Consider the following 17,068-nt stretch of genomic DNA (forward strand, 5'->3'; position numbering starts at 1 on the left):
GGCCTGCCTGCAAGGTGTTTCCTCTGCTGGGATCGCCCTTCCACCAACTCTGCCAGGTTAGCGTCTCCTCAGGTCTTTCAGGCTGAGATGATCTGACAGGGTTCCTTGACGACCTGCCCCCAATGAACTCACAAATTTCTGCCCACCTATTATTTGCTTTCACAGCATCATGGTCTACACATGTGTCCAATCACATATTAAACCAGAGACTGTGGTATCTGTACCACATTTTGTAGGGCCTACAAGGGCTTTGTGTCTTTTCCTTTAGATCCTTGTCTTCCAGGTGCGTTGTGCAGCGTTTTGCACATAGCAGGTAATCATTAATTCATCAAATATGCCCTATCATTTTTTAGGTGTAATTGTGGGCACTGGGGAAAAGCAGTGAGCAATCCTGAGAAAAATCACTGTTTTTGTGGTGCTCATTTTAGTGAGAAAGACAAACTAAAAAAAGTTTGCATAGTGTATCTGCAGTAGAGAAAAATAAAGCAGAGCATTGGGCAAGCGGGGTAGTGTTGCATTTTCAGTAGGGGTCCAGATCAGACACAGTGAGAAGCTAATATTTGAGAAAAAACCTGAGGAAGTGAAGGAGTGAGATTCATGGAAATCCTAGGGAAGAACCTTGCTGTCAGAGGGAACAGCAGATGCAAAGGCCTTGGGGTGACCAGAATGGCAGGGGCAGGGAGGGAGTGGGAGGTGGGGCTAGAGGAAGCAGGAGCAGATCCTGCAGAATGGGAGGCCATTGTGTTCACTTGGGGACATGCAGAAAAGTGATGTGATCTGACAGTTTTATCAGGATCCCTCTGATTGCTGTATCAATGAAGAGGACGAAAGCAGAGGAACCTCTTAGGAAGCTGTTGCAGGATTCTAGGAGAGCGGTGATGGCATGGGCCAGGGTGGGAGCAGAGGATGGGTGAGAAAAGTTGGATTCAGAATGCATTTTGGAAGAGCTGACAGGATCTGTTGATGTATTGGATGCAGAGCGTGAAGGAAGGAGGTGACGCCAAGGTGTTTGGCCTCTTACTCGTCTGCTAAGTTATATCTGTCAACGAGACCTTTCCTTTCTTCTTGGCACCGTCCCCAGACCACCGCACTCCTGCCAATCCCACTGCTGCCCCCCAGCCCAGCTCTTTCTCCACCTCTGGAGGCCTTTTGAGGCCTTATATTGTCTCCTCAACAGCCTCTCTCCAGGCTTCTTTGCCATCCCTCCCTCTCTGTAACCTGGTCTCTGCTGTCATACATCTTTTTTATATTTCTGTGTGTGGCACAGTACTCTGGGTACAGGGGCTCAACAGTGAACAAGGCAGCCCGCAGATGCAGCTTCTGCACACATGGACCTTCTCTTGTAGTGGGAGAGACAGATGGTACTTAAACTCAACAGCTCTGTGACTTCTAGCAACCTGCTTAACCTCTCTGTGCTTCAGTTGCTTTCATTTTAAAATGTGGATGAAAAAGTTTCAGTGTCAGAGTACTTGTGAGGATTGAATGATTGGATATTTACAAAGCACTGAGAACAGTGCCTGACAACAGAATAAGTACCATATACATTTGTGAAATAAAAATAAAGTTACAAATAAAGATAATTCTAAAGAGTGGTGTGTGCTATAAAGAAAACAAAAAGTAAGGATAAAGAGTTACCAGGGAGGCAGGGAAGGAGTGCCTAGAGGTGGGGGGTTAGTGAAGGCCCCTTAGACTTGCAGTTATGAAAAGCAAGACACGGACAGCGTTCCAGACAGGGCAACAGGAAGTGCGAAGACCCTGAGACTGAAACAAATTTGGAATTTTCAAGGAACCCAAAGAAGGCTTTTCTAGTATCCTTGTCTGTAAATGAAAATGATGAACTGCCTATGACTTCCCAAGGTCACTTTTGAGGATTAAACAAAGTAACCCATACTCAAGTTTTTGTTTGTTTGTTTATTTATTTATTTATTTATGGATGCATTGGGTCTTCGTTGCTGTGTGCGGGCTTTCTCTAGTTGTGGAGATTGGGGGCTACTCTTCGTTGCAGTGCACGGGCTTCTCATTGTGGTGGCTTCTCGTTGCAGAGCTTGGGATCTAGTCATGCGGGCTTCAGTAGTTGTGGCTCATGGGCTCAGTAGTTGTGGCTTGCGAGCTCTAGAGCGCAGGCTCGGTCGTTAGTTGCTCCACAGCATGTGGGATCTTCCCGTACCAGCGCTCGAACCTGTGTCCCCTGCACTGGCAGGCGGATTCTTAACCACTACGCCACCAGGGACGTTCCAGAGAGCCCTCTTTGAGAAAAGAAAAATACAGATTAAAAAAACCATGGCGCTTTAGAAGGAGTGCGAATGAGGCACCTTGAGGTTTAAGCTTATTCAGTGTCATGGTAAAGCCACTTCTGAACATTATGATTTCCACCAACTCAGGCTTCTCCAAGTGAACTCAGAGCCCTCCCTTGGGGGCCAGGAGGCAGTGGTACAGGCTGGCTAGCCAGTGTCCCCTTCCCCAGGTCCCTGGAACTCAAGCATAAGCTCCACCACAGCAGGCATCCTGGCCCTTGGCGATGCATGACGCTTCGGAGTGATTCATGCTGCTATTTTAGTGCTGCTGCTCTTTAGGTGGGGAGCAAAATGGCAAGGGCTGCGTTTGGAGTCAACTCTGAGGCTGCAAATCCTGCAGCAACTGAGAGACTGAAGGGGTCACCGCGTGCAACCAGATTCTCTGCAGAGCAAATTCCCAGTTTTAAAGTTCTCCCAGGAGTTCCCTAGTGTCCAAGTGGTTAGAATTCTGGGCTTTCACTGCCGTGGCCAGGTTTCAATCCTTGGTCGGTTGGGGAACTGCGATCCCTGAAGCTCGGCAAAAAAAAAAAAGTTCTCCCAATATCAGAAAAAAGAAAACAGCTGGAACTCAGGAAGCTTAGCATGGGAGTGAGGAGTTAGGAGTGGGGGTTAGGGGAGGGTTGCAGCTCAGAATTCTGGCGTCTGTAGAACATGGAAGTTTTGTTTTTATAAGAACTTTTAGTGTTGGAGTGGGAATTTAAGACAACCTGAGTTTCCTTCTCTAAGTGAGAGTGAAGTTCCATTCCATGTTCTGAGAAATCCCTAAAGAATATTTTCATTTCCCACTCAACTGAGTGATTCCAACTTTGAGCTACCTGTTACCACAGAGTCTGAGTCCTGATTAGCAGGAAAAGTGTGGGGGGAAATAAAGTGCCATAGAGTGCTGCTCAATTCAGTGAACTCGTACAGAGCCAGGAACTGTGCCAGATACTTCAAGGAATAAAACGATGGTAATTATTATCCGATAATTATTTATCAGAGAGCCCAGAGCCCAGTCTGGGAGCTCGCCATCCACAGGCCCTCCCGGGGTGCCCTCAGCCAGTCTCGTGGCTATAAACACAATCCCAGATGACTCCCACATTAGCTTCGGCTCAGATCTCGCTCCCAAGTTCCAGACTTGTCTACCCAGCTGCCTCCTCGATGTCTCCATTTGGTTGGCAAATGGACTTCCCAACGTGTTCGAATCAGAGCTCCTGATAATCTCCCCTGAAGCTGTTCCTCCCTTGACTTCCCTCTCATCAGTGGCCTCGCTATTCTTGGGCTGGTTCAGGCTGAAAACTTCGGAGGCATCCTTGTTCATCCAGTTCATCCAGTTCATCACCCAGCCATTTCTTGGCTTTGGGAAGGGGAACGGAGTGTTGGCTCCCTGAGCTGGTAGGTGGCCAGAGGCAGAAGGGACCCCCGGCCTGGGCTCCCAGGCCATATCGAGGCCTCCCACGCTAGATGCTGCTTCCAGAGGGCAGGGCCTGTGATTTGTTCACTGCCGTGTGTGCTCAGGGCCTGGGAGCTAGTCCATGCTCGTAAGAGTTTGGTGAATGAGCAAATGGAGCTGATCATCCTTCTACCCCCCATGGGACCCTCAGCCCCTCCCAGGGAGGCTCTCTGGCCTTCTTCCCTCTAGACTTCCTTGCTCCCTATTCTGCTTACCCTTCTCTGGGCCAAATGGTTGAGTCCCATCAGATTCAAACATCTCAATCCCGCTGTTTCTGATATCTGTTTCTTGAGAAATACCAAGTGGTGCAGAGCGTGAGCATGGGGAAATGGGCCCTCTCATGTCCTATTGATGGGAAGTTACACTTAGTAACATCTATTTAAAATACAAAAAGCAATTCCTCGCTTACAGATTTATCCCACCTGGGCCCAGCCTGGTGGCACAAGGATGTATACTGCAGCCCTGTTTGTGACAGCAAAAGGAATAGTACCCAACTACATGTGCATCCATGGAGGATACTGGGAAACACGATGTTGCTGCCAGAGGACGGAATATTAGTGAGTGTTCAAAAGAACACTCCGGTAGATATTGACATGGAAACATGCCCATGATAGACTGCAGAACGACGAAAGTCATGCAGCAGTGTGTATGGCGAATCTTACTTTTGGTAAAAAAATGTGTGTGTATCTTTCTATATGATTATATATATGCATGGGAAAAGTCTAGACAGATATATAGCTAACTGCTAAAGTTGTTGCTTCTGTGGTTTGGGAATGGGGAGGGGTGCTGCATTCATTTGCTGGGGCTGCCATAACTAAATACCACAGATTCGATTCGGTGACTTGAACCACAGAAATTAATTTTCCCACAGTTCTGGAAGTCCAAGATCAAGGTGCTGGTAGATCTGGTTTCTTCTGAGGGCTCTCCCCTTGGCCTAAAGATGGCTACCTTACCTTCTCACTGTTTCCTCACATGGTCTTTCCTCTATGCAAGCACGCATCCCCAGTGTCTGTGTATCCAACTTTCCTCTTCTTTTTTTTTTTTTTTTTTTGCCCACACCACGTGGCTTGCGGGATGTCGGTTCCCTGACCAAGGATTGAACATGGGCCACGGCAGTGAAAGCCCAGCGTCCTAACCACTAGGCCACCAGGGACCTCCCAAACTTTCCTCTTCTTATAAGGACACCAATCAGATTGGATCAGGGCCCACCCTGAGGGCCTCGGTTTAATTTCATCACCCCTTTAAAGACTCTGTCTCCAAATACTGTCCCATTCTGAGGTATTGAGGGTTGGGAATTTAACGTATGAATTTCTTTGGGGGGACACGATTCAGCCCATAACAGAGGCTTTCACTTTCTATTATGTTGTGAAAATTTGTTACAGTGGGGATGTCCCTGGTGGTCCAGTGGTTAAGACTCTGCGCTTCCACTGCAGGGGGCATGGGTTTGATCCCTGGTCAGGGAACTAAGATCCCACCGGCTGCGCGGTGTGGCGTGGGGGGGTGAGGGGGCAAAAAAATTTCTTACACTGAACGCTCCTATTCGAGCTAAATGTCCCCAGAGCATCCACCTCCTTCCCAGGCCTCCTCTGAAGTCAGAGGAGGGGCAGCTAGTGACCTCTGCCAGCCTAGCCAGCTCCAGGGCCCTCTGAGGCCCTTCCCCTGAGGAAGGCAGTGTGAGCCGCTCCGGATCACCGGCCAGGTCCTCAGACCACCCTGAGAGGAAGCAGATGGCGAGGCCTCTGCCATGCAGGCCTATGATTTATAGCTACATGTTCTGGACGTTTAGTACCTTGTAACCCATCCTTCCCCTTCACACCTCTCAGTATAACAACAATATGATATTGGCCAACGAAACAGGTAGTAAAATGAAACAGGCAGGTGATAAAATATGAAGAGAGCACTACAACCTGGATGAAGGGAGGTGCAAAATTGTGATCACACAGCAAAGATGTTAGGGGGACCCGGGAGGTGCAGGGGTTCCTCTACCTGAATGAGGCAGTAAAAAGAAGAAAGATGGCCAGGTAAAATGGGGTAGGGCTAAAACTCGAAAGACTCAGGAAACAATAATGCACTGGCCTTTAAAATCAAGCCCCTGGGGAGAGGAGTGCACTGCCTTGGGGGTCTCTTTAGATCTGGCAGTTCTCCTGGGTCCTGCTCTGGTCTTAAAGACCAGAAGCTGGAAACCCTCACCGTACTGTGGTCCCGCACCTCACTGCATGTTCAGTCTTGCTGAGATGGTGAATCTGCTCCTCTGGGTACCTTTGCAACCCTGAAAGGTGTGGAAGCCAGAAAAGCAAACCCAGAATCTTGCTACCAGTTTAGGAAGTTTTGTAATCATTGTGCTAATACCTGTATGTTTATTAAATGTTTTGAAACATGCATCAATCTGCCCTATTTGATTTGCAATTTTAATTAGAAAGCAATGAATGGGAGACAGCCTGCAGTGATGACTGTAATAATGCCTCCCATCCCTGTATGCCTGCCCTTTGCCATGGGATTTGGCTGCTTCTATGAAGAAATGGAGTCTATTTCTCCACTTCTTGGATTCTGGGCTGGCCTTGTGACATGCACTGAATGCCGTGACTGTGTGAATTCTGTGCAACACAATGTGGTGAAAGTGATGTAGTGTGACTTCCGAGTCAGGCCTCGAGGCATTTTGCAGCCTCTGCTGACATCCTCTCGGAGCAGGGCTTGAGAGCAGCATGCTGTGAAGATGCCCAGTCTGGCGTCGTGGAGGCCACATGGGGCAGAACCGAGGGGCCTCGCTGACAGCCAGCGCCAACTGCCAGTCACGTGGGTGAGGCCATCCTGGGCCCCCCGCCCCAGTTGGGTTGTCAGATGACTGTGGCCGCAGGAGTGACCCAGGCAAGACCAGCAGATGAAACTTCCAGCTCATCCCAGCCCAAACTGCTGATGCAGAGGCCTGGTTGTCATTTTAAGCCAATGAGTTTTCAGTGGTTTATGAGGCAGCAAAAGATAACTGAGACAGTATAAAAGGATCTAAGTTCATAAACGGCGTTTGAATATTTAAGAGAACTGATTTACCATGTTTGTAAGTTTAATCTATTAGTGTATAAGAATTGCTAACTGATTAGAAAAAAATATGCTTGGCTTGGGAGGCGAGAATAAGGTGGGGGATGAAGGCATCTTTACCCCCTACTCCCTCCCTGCTTGTAAAGAAAAAAAAAACAAAAAAGAAAAAAATATGCTTGTTAGATGTGTAAGTCTCTTCTGCTGAGAGTTTGAGGCATTTGAGAGGACCAGCTATTTCAACTCTGTAAAATGTAGTTTAAAATCTATTAGGGAATTTAATTACCTAAGTTTGCAATTGGCATTCATTTTCAGAATTTAACCTGTTGAACCTGTGATTTAATTAAATATTCATCAAAGACTAAGTGAAAGTAATTGTTCTTATTTTTACACAGAAATTAGATTTATAAATAGAAAACTAGATTTGCAAGTTGCATTTGGATGTTTAAGAAAAGCTAGTTCTTTTAATTTATAAGTTTAATAAATACAGTATTAAATACAAGCAGCAGTAGGTAACTTTTCTCTGCATGAAAAAACCCCTTCTCCAACATTAAAAATCCTCAACAGACAACAGCGGGTGTTACAGCCCCACCAGATTTGGCATTCCACAGACTCCCATGCCTTTGCTTCCGTGGGTCTCTCGGCCTGGAATGCTCCTGACACACATAGACATCTGTGGTACCTGGCAAGATTTTACCTTTTCTAAAAGGTCCAGCTGAAACTCTGTGAAGAGGTCCTGCCTTGCCAAGTCAGAATCACACTTCTCTGCCTAGACCCATCCGTGTGTGGGGCCCAGGCCTCTCTTAGACCAGACCCTGGTAGGCTATTGTCTGGGACCTTCTCTATCCTGGCTGCCATGTGAGAACAGAGCTGAATCCCAGCAAAAAGAAACAGAAGGACTAGTTCAGATGCCGAGGGTGTCCAGGGTGCTTCCATGGCCTGGCTCTGGGGGACATGGATTTCAGGCTCTGTGCAGAAGGCAGCCTCCTGATAGGCACTGATACTTCCTATGGCTGGGTCCCCTGCCTCTCCTTGTGTTCTCCTCCCCAGACTTTGCCGGGAAGGGTGTAGTAAGCAGAATAATGCCCCCCAAAGATGTCCACATCCTAATCCTTGGAGCCTGTGCATATGTTACCTTACACGGCAAAGGGGAATTAAGGTTGTAGATGGAATTAAGGTTGATAATCAGCAGACTTTAAATGGGATCATCCTGGATCATCACCGGTGAGTTCAATGTAATCACAAGGGGCCTTGAAAATGGAAGAGAGTCAGAGGGAAAGACCACCAGGGAAGACTGGTCAGTGAGATGGAACATTGTTGGCTTTGAAGATGGAGGAAGGGGCCCACAAGCCAAGGAATGTGGGTGGTCTCTGGAAGCTGGTGCTGACACCTTGATTTTTAGCCCAGTGAGACCGATGTCTGACTTGTATCCTACAGAACTTTAAGAAAATGAATTTTGTTTATTTATTTAAATTTATTTATTTATTTATTTTTATTTTTGGCTGCGTTGGGTCTCTGTTGCTGCACATGGGCTTTTCTCTAGTTGTGGCGAGCGGGGGCTACTCTTCGTTGCGGTGCGCAGGCTTCTCATTGGGTGGCTTCTCCTGTTGCAGAGCACAGGCTCTAGGCACTGCGGGCTTCAGTAGTTGTGGCACTCAGGCTCAGTAGTTGTGACTCACGGGCTCAGCAGTTGTGGCTTGCGGGCTCTAGAGCGCAGGCTCAGTAGTTGCGGCGCACGGGCTTAGTTGCTCCGCGGCACGTGGGATCTTCCTGGACCAGGGCTCAAACCCATGTCCCCTGCATTGGCAGGCGGATTCTTAACCACTGCGCCACCAGGGAAGCCCTTGTTTATTCTTTAAGCTGCTACATTTATGGGAATTTGTTATAGCAACAACAGGAAGCTAATACACAGGGTCACCCACATGCTTCATTGCCTGAATCAGTGACATCTGTGTAATCACTTACCAGACCACAGATAGGAACCAAACAACCTTGACCCAAGCCTGGACTCTGACCCCCATAGGCCATGCTGACCTTGGGCCAGTCCAGGCTTCTCATGTGTGCCTGGGGCAGTGCTGCCGCACCAGGCTGTGGGGAGCACATAGTGAGTTAATGCAAGTAGAGCAAATGGGGGTAGAGGGCTTAGCTCAGCGCCAGCTGGTACCTAGCCCCCTGTGAATGGCTGCTGTCCTGGATGCAGTTGGCAAGGCCCTTCTTGCCCTGGTAAGTTATTGGAGAAGCGGCAAGTGGTGAGGTGACCTCAGGCCTGGGGGCCTAGCATCCTGAACTCATCTTGCTGACCTTTTCGGGGAAAGGCGCAGGCCTGGTCATTGGTGGTCCTGGAGTGTTGGGGGCCCTTGGCCCTTCCTTCCTGTCCCCTGGCTTCTGATCTACCCTCTCTGCACACAGGTCGCTCACTGATCCTCTCTTGGGCACCACAGTGGTGCCAGCTGCATCCACAGGAGGGTTCTGTGATCCTCCTCACAGCCCTGTGAAGAGTTATTGCCACACTCAGCTCCAGAGAGGCCTGGAGCACAAGGCAGGTCTGCAACCAGTCAGACCTGAGCGCTGTCTTCCTCATATACAGCTCAAGAAGCAAGGTACAAGGGGCCAGTGTACCCGAGTAAGAACGAGCAAAGCTGGTGCTAAAACCTTCTCTGGAACCCTGGCTTCTTGTCCCAGGTTAAAAAAATATCCACTATGGCGTGTTCCCTGGCCGTCCAGTGGTTAGGACTCCGCGCTTCACTGCCGTGGGCCTGCGGTTCAATCCCTGGTCAGGGAACTAAGATCCCGCAAGCCACGGGAGGCGGCCAAAAACAAACAAAAAAATATCCAGTATCATATTTATCAAATAATAAAATGGTATAGAAAGACATTAAAATATTTATATTAAAAAAATCCATCCTTATAGTCCTTGTAAAAAATTAGGAAAAATATAAAGAAAAAAAATCACCCCAATTCTTCCACCGAGAAGGCCACTTGGAACTCTAATTTTCTGCCTTCAAATTACACGATTTCCACCTTTGCCTCCCTAGCTGCTCTAGATTCGGTTCCTGCCGCCGCCGGCTAAGAAGCAGCAGCGCAGCGGCCTGGGGAAAGTCGCCCAACCGGACGTACCTGTTCGTGCCACTCGTTACCTCCCCATCGCCGGCGGGGACGCGCGGCTCCCGGGGACTGGGGACGGGGTGGGTCCCCGGTGACCCTTAGGCAGCCGCGCTCGGCTCAGTACACCCGGCCAGAGGGGCGGGGCCGGCGGCGGGAGGCACCTCCCACCAGGAAGTTGGCGGCGGCCGAGACAGCCCCAAGAGGAGGCGCACGGCGGACGCGCGACCCTGCGAGAGCGGGGCTCAGGCGCAGCGCGACCCCGCTGGCCGGGCGGGGCGCGCACGTGTGTATACGAGTGCGGGGGCCCGTCAGCGGCCCGGACTACAAGTTCCAGGGTGCCCAGCGGCGCGCCTGGGTTTTCTGGCCGCGCGGCCCGCTGGCTCCTGAGCAGGTCGCCGCGGGTTGGCACGCGTCACCTGGTTCCCGAGTAAATAAGGGAGAGACTCCCCGAGCACCGTAAATAGAGTCGAAGTGGGCGGGGAGCCGCCCCGCGCCGCCCGCTCATGTCTCTGCAGAGCCGAGTGTCCGGCCGCCTGGCACAGCTGCGCGCGGCGGGGCAGCTGCTCGGCGCCCGGCGCCCCTGGCCCGGCCCCTCGGCGGGTGCCACGCGGACCCGCAGCACTGCGTGCGGTCCCCCGGCGTCCCTGGGCGCGTACGACCCGCGCGCGCGGACCCCAGCGGGAGTTGGGGCTTGGGGGGCGGCGGCGGTGGGGCGGAGAGCCGGGGTGCGCACCTGGGCCCCCCTGGCCATGGCGGCGAAGGTGGACCTGAGCACCTCCACCGACTGGAAGGAGGCAAAATGTAAGTGTAAGCAGGAGGGGGGCGCGAGGGGCGAGGGCGGCTCTACGTGGGCCTTCTCCGGCTGGACAGCACCCCACCAGCAGCCTCGTCCACCCCAGAGAACTGGGGAAGTTAAGGTCCCATGTGCCCCGGTATGGACCCCCATTAACAGCCACGCCCCCCATGTGCCCAGCCCCATAAACTACTTCACCGCCCCGACCAGGTCCAGGCCCCCAGTGGGGGGCAGTGTGAGGAGGGTGGCCTCACGCCATTGAAATGTGTTGCTGGGCACCCCCAGGGAGCATCCAAGACCTAGTACCTTAATCTGTTGTGCACGAGGGAAACTGAGGCCCAGTGCCAGAGCCAATAGGCCAAGGTCACTTGGAGTTTGCTTCAGGATCTGACAGTAGGCTCTGAACTCCCCAGGTTTTGCATAGCATGGTTTCTCAAGGGGTGGCATTTTAGGCAGAGTGGCAGGGAATGGGCTGACGGGACAGCTCTGGGGCTGGCATCCCACCTGGTGGGATCAGATAGCCACAAGGAGTGGCCTCCCTGAGCAGGCCGGTTCCACCTCCCCCACGCCTACCCCGGGGGCCTGCCTCTCTAGGCACGTGGTTTGGTGCCCTTTTGCCCTTAACGTTGGCCTCTGGACACTTGTGAGCACTCTCTGCCTTATTCCTGGGGGACACAGGACAGAGGAGCTGCGGGGCAGGGCAGAGATGGGGCGTTGTGCCTATGAGAACAGTGACCCCCCGCCGCCCCCTCCGCCCTCCCCCCCCCACCCCCCCTACCCAGGAATCAAGCCATTTCCTCCCGCTCTGGGGCAGGGCATGAGTCCTGGTGGGCATGAATCCCAGGGCTGGACTCTGGGCCCGAATAGAGCAGGGAAGGCAGGCAACCTGACCTGCAGAGCCCCAAATAGCCCCGGCTGCCTGTCCAGCTGCCCCTGCCCTTCAGGGCCTGCTCCCTGGGCTCTTGTGACTGTTCGGGCTGGATCCCCTTTCAAAAGAGCAGGGACAACAGCTCATTGGCTGGGCCGTTGTGGTGAAGTGGATTCAGCCAATTGGGTTGGGAAGTCAGGCCTAGGGCGGGCTGTGGTTGCGGGCAAGGGGAAGGCATCCTCTTGGGATTGGAGGTAGAGTTCAAGATGACTTACCACTCTCATGAATTGCATTGCCTTCACTGGGATCTTAAAGCACCAGCAGGAAGCACTTGACTTTGCTCCGGGAACACAAGGAGTGCTTGTCAGCCCTTCAGCCCTGGCCCCAGAACACCGTTCAGGGTGGGGAGTAGGGGGCTGGCCCCCTGGTACGGGGACTGTCCCCACAGGGAGCCCTGCTTTCCCTTCTCTGTCAGAGAACAGTAACCCAGGGTGGTGGGAAAGAGAGCTGGGGAGGCCAGGGGCCCAGGCACCTGTTCCTGGATCTGCCACTTTTTCTAGGACCCAGCTCTCCGCCCCTCCCATTCCTGGGTGCCACTGAGAACGTCCAGACCTCATGAAGCTGATGGGTCAGGGATTCCCAGGCTGCTCTCTGCTAGGAGCTGGGATTTCCATTTGTTCAGTCCATGCGTATCGAGTGCCTTCTGTGTAGCCAGCACTGCTGTGCTGCGGAGACAGGCAAGGACCCTGCCCTCACGGAGCTTAGGGGGAAGAAACAGTAGAGCATGTGATCGAGGCAATGAGACAATGCCAGGTAGAGGTCAGTGCTGCAAAGAAGCCGTGGCACATGGGGCCGCCTGAGTGCCAGTGTCCAGTCAGGGGGCAGTGTGAGGAGGGTGGGCTTGCCCCAGGAACCCCAGCCCTAGGTGTGAAGCCGCCCGCCCCCCAGCAGCCGTTAGGTGGTAGTTTGTGGGGGTGAGACACAGAGACGTCTCTGTGTCTTAGTTAGCTATTGCTGCATAATAACAGATTACCCAGACACGTGGTGGCTTAAAACAGCAAACATTTACGTTATCTCACAGTCTCTGAGGCTCAGGAAGCTGGGAGTAGCTTAGCTGGGTGGTCAGGCTCAGGGTTTCTCAGGAGGTTGGCGGGGGTTTGGTTAGGGGTGGAGTGAGCCCTTCCCAGATGGCTCACTCCTGTGAAATGGCTGTTGCCCAAATGCCTCATCTGGCCCACATTCAAGGGGAGGGAAATTAGTTTTCACCTTTGGGAGGAAAGAGGATCAAAGAATTTGGGGCATATTTTTAAAACCACCGCACTGAGGGACTGCCTCAACTGGATTCTGCCTCTGATTGGAGTCCAAGCTTTGATCCTTTATTTATTTATTTATTTGGCCACGCTGCTCGGCTTGCAGGATCTCAGTTCCCCGACCAGGGACTGAACACGGGCCCCCAGCAGTGAAAGTCCCGAGTCCTAACCACTGGACCGCCAGGGAATTCCTACAATCAGTGTTCATTTACCTAAGTATACTGCTGTGTAACCACTACTTTGATCAATAGGTAGAACATTGCCATCGCCCCACAAGGTTCCTTTGAGCCCCTTTCCAATCAGTACCCCTTACTGCTAGTCATTTTTCTATCTATTCATTTTGTTTCTTCTTGAACTTCATATCACCAGAGGCATACAGTGTGTCCGGTTCTTTTTACTAATATCTGTGTGATTCGTCCACATTATTGGGTGTACCGACAGTTTGCTCTTTTTTACTGCTGTGTAATATTCCGTGGTGTGGATGTACTACAGTTTGTGCACCCAGTCTCCTGTTGATGGGCATTTGGTTTCCAGTTTGGGACTGTTGAGAATAAAGCTGTTGTGAATATCCTTGTACATGTCTTTGATGGACATGTGCTCATCTTTCTGTTGGGGATATACCTACATAGGCCTCTATACATTTTTTTTTTTAAATTAGTTAATTAATTTATTTATTTTTGGCTGTGTTGGATCTTTCGTTTCTGTGCGAGGGCTTTCTCTAGTTGCGGCACGCGGGGGCCGCTCTTCATCGCGATGCACGGGCCTTTCATTGTCGTGGCCTCTCTTATTGCGGGGCACAGGCTCCAGACGTGCAGGCTCAGTAGTTGTGGCTCATGGGCCTAGTTGCTCCGCGGCATGTGGGATCTTCCCAGACCAGGGCTCGAACCCGTGTCCCCTGCATTGGCAGGCAGATTCTCAACCACTGCGCCACCAGGGAAGCCCGACATCTAAATGCCTGTCTATGCCTGAGATGATCCTCTCTCAAAGACTGGCACATAGTAACCAAACTCACAAGAGACTGATGTATAGTTCAGAGGGTTGAGGTGCAGTTCACGCTGGGGAAATGTAATAGCTGTGGGTCTGGAAACTGGTGCACCTGGGCAGGGCCTCCTCTCCCTGTAAAAAAGCCATGTGGAAGCCAATTCATAGTCTTAAGTTTGCTCAGCAGCAGGTGTTCTCAACTAGGGAGCTGGTTGAATGATTCTGGAAGCTGATCCCACTGCCCTGGGCAGGCTGGGCAAGCTTCCCTGCCAGGGGTGCGCCTACCCACTGAGGATGCCCTTCCCCGGGTGGTTGCTCAGTGTTCCAGTACAAATGCAGTGCTGAGTGCCTGCTCTGGGCCCCAGGTGCAGATGCCTCAGTCCATGGCCCAGCGAGTCCTCTGGACAGATAGCCAAATTCTGCCTGGGTTCTGCACATTCCTTTTTCCTGGGTTCAAGCTGACTACCCACTTCTATGGACCTATTCTTTCTGTGGACCTATTCTTTCTCTAGGTAAGAAAATATCATCAGGCTGACCTTCCTGGCTAGGAGACATTCAGTCTTTTTGAGAGACCTCTGCAGTATTTGATTTCACTGGCCAGGGGTTAATTTCTATAATTTAATTCCCTCAGTTCTGGAGTGTCTCATTACCACCCGTCCCCGCCAGGTTGTGCCTTTTCATCAGAAGATTGTGGAAACAGTCCTGCTGTAAGGCAGTTGGGTGTGAGGGGACTTAAGTTCAGGCACTGGGGTATTTGGGGGCTTTGCCACCACAGGAGGGGCCTGGCCTCCAGGAGAAGGGCACAGATCCTCCTTCTGACCTGCGGTAGGGGCAGAGCTGTGTGCTAAAAAAGAGAACGGGCATTGGTGTCATCAGACGTGGCAAGCCCTGGCACCACTGCTTCCATGCTCCCTGAGCCTCAGTTTCCTCATCTGTAAGATGGGACCAACAGCACCCGATTTGTAGGTTGTGCTGGGATCACATTAGAAACCATTTTGTACACAGCGGCCAAAGGGTCCCCAGTGCCCCCCCTGTCACCTCCCAATGCCCCCCATCCCTTGTCGCCCCTTGGGTCTGTCTCCTCTCTCTGCCCTGTTCTGGCCATGGGGACACTGGGCTTATATAAACTTGTCTCCCCCATGGTGTCAAATGCTAGAACCCTGACCCTCAGGTCCTGAGCCCTGTTTCCTCTCCCTGGTGGCTCAGGATAGGGCTCATGTGTTCCAGCCTGTTTGCATGGGGCAGGGCAAAGACTGATTTCAACCCCTGTGGAATTTCATGCAGAGCGGATGATTTATCTGATTCGACTGCCGAACCAGAAAATTTCCCAGGCACACCTGGGAATTGGGTGGGCTTCTCCCACCTGTCTTCTGGGGAAGCAGCCTTGGCACGTCCCAGTGCAGGTGGAGGCGAGGGGGTCTGGGAGAGCAGAAAAGCTCCAACATGCCTCCTGCCATCTCCCCTTTGCTCGTGCCATAGGCTTTGACGAGCCCCTGCTCTTGGGGGACGGTGAGAGGTGATTAATGCCCCCACCGCCGTGTTCCCAGAGCCCAGCTGTTACCAGCCCTGCCCACCCACCCTTCTCCAGAAGAGGAGCCTCCCTCCGTGCCAGCCTGCCCTCACCTTTCCGAACACCGTCTTGTGAAGTGCCATAAAGACACTTCTTAAAACACATCATTGAATTCCCGTTCACCCGGTGCACTTTATGGTTCTGACGCAGCCTGCTTCCTCCAGCTCGGCTTTCGTGCCCGGGAGCCGCTGAAAGCTTCATCTGGGGTCAGACCTCCCCATCAAAATTTACTGCAAACATCCTTTTACAGCACCTGTCTCACTGAGCTGTGAAATACTCTCGCCTCTCCAAAAAAGAAAGAAAATTAAAACGTATGTTGTACATCTTTTATAAGAAAAATAAAACTCACTTGTGCTTTAAGTCGGCACCTGTCCTGGCAGAGGGAGGTAGCGCGTGTTATAAATGCGTGGGGCATATGCCCACCGTAAGGGTCCTGCTTCTCCTCCTCCCAGAACGAGTGAGGAGGGTCTGGGGGCGGCCCCGCTGACGGTGAAGCTGAGGCTGTGAAGACAGCGCTCCGGTCCTCAGTTGGCTTCTCCTTTCGCATAAATCAGAGAGCAGTGCCGCCTGTAGCTCCTCGGGGTCAGTCAGGCTGCAGCCTTGTTCTGGAGATGAGTGAGAACACGGCACCCCGCACACTGGCCTCGAGAGGTGTGCGCTTGGGGACCACAGGCCGGAAGGGCAGGCTGACAGGTGTCCCCATGGTTGGCGCCTTGTCAGCTGGTAGCTGAGCTGGAAGCTCTGACGGTCTTTCTTTGCCGTCTCCGGGAAGTGGAGTCGTGTTTTGGTCTTTGCTGGAGAGAGAGGACTGCGCGGGCTGTGGGTCACTCAGAGCAGACCTCAGGTACTGGGGAGGACAGTGTAGGACAGAGCCCTGGGCTGGGTCCCGCCCTGGCTTCCTTTTGCTTGCCTGTGGCCAGGGCGATTGCTCTACTGCTTTTGTAAAGCAAGGTGGTGGCATCTGCCAGATGGTGTCTGCTCAGGGACCTGAGCCATCTCGGGGCATCCCAGACTAGTTCCGTGGGGTGCCTGGGGCCTGCCCCAGCCAGAGGGACTCCGGTCTTGGGAGTCCTGTGGGGTTGGTCTGGGCTCTGGCTGACCAGCCCCTCCAGTGTCACAGTACGGGCCTGCACTCTGGCCGCAGGTCCAGCCAGCTCTGAGTACTGGCACTTGGGCATGCCAAGGCCTCGGAGGGGGCCTTTGGTCACAATTGTGCAAGATGATAAATATGGGGACCCAAATAACTTAAAAAGCTCCTGCACCTGCTTTGCCCCAAGTTGGAAAAATAATGTTTCCCCTCCCAAGTTTTGTCTTGTTTTCGTTTGCTCTCTTTGGGCCTTCTTATTTCACACACAGGAAAGAGTGAATGTATCTGATGTGTCTATCGCACTCGACAGCTTCCTCTGTGTTTTCGCAGCCAGTCTTCTTGTTCACAGCAAGCTTGGGTGCCACGGAAGGCCGGCCTTGTCCCTATTGTAGAGATGAGAAAATGGAGGCTGAGCACCTTGCCCATGAACATGATGGTGGGAGGTCATGAGCCCAAACCTGGGGGGACCAAGGAGCATGAGCGGAATCAAAACCCCAGCAGTGGCCGGGCCGTGGGCCAGCAAATGCCTCAGACAAGCCGGGGGAGGCTGCCAGAGCCTTGCTTTTGCTCTCCCGTCCAGCTGTTCTAGATTTCTCTC

General features: G+C 52.2%; 1 protein-coding gene across 4 annotated transcripts in view; it reads left to right on the plus strand.

Annotated features, from left to right (window-relative positions):
- The first annotated feature begins 10,222 nt into the window (after positions 1-10,222).
- The window catches only part of MACROD1 (mono-ADP ribosylhydrolase 1), a 153,155-nt gene continuing 146,309 nt past the window's right edge, over positions 10,223-17,068 (plus strand). For all 4 annotated transcript variants that reach the window (XM_082344159.1, XM_082344157.1, XM_082344160.1 and 1 more), the window contains exon 1: positions 10,223-10,662. In XM_082344159.1, coding sequence (XP_082200285.1) covers positions 10,365-10,662 — 298 coding nt within the window. In that variant the 5' untranslated portion in view covers positions 10,223-10,364. The remainder of the gene's footprint in view (positions 10,663-17,068) is intronic.

Source organism: Balaenoptera borealis, assembly GCF_965194805.1.
Source record: "Balaenoptera borealis genome assembly, chromosome: 11".
Taxonomy (NCBI): Eukaryota; Metazoa; Chordata; class Mammalia; order Artiodactyla; family Balaenopteridae; genus Balaenoptera; species Balaenoptera borealis.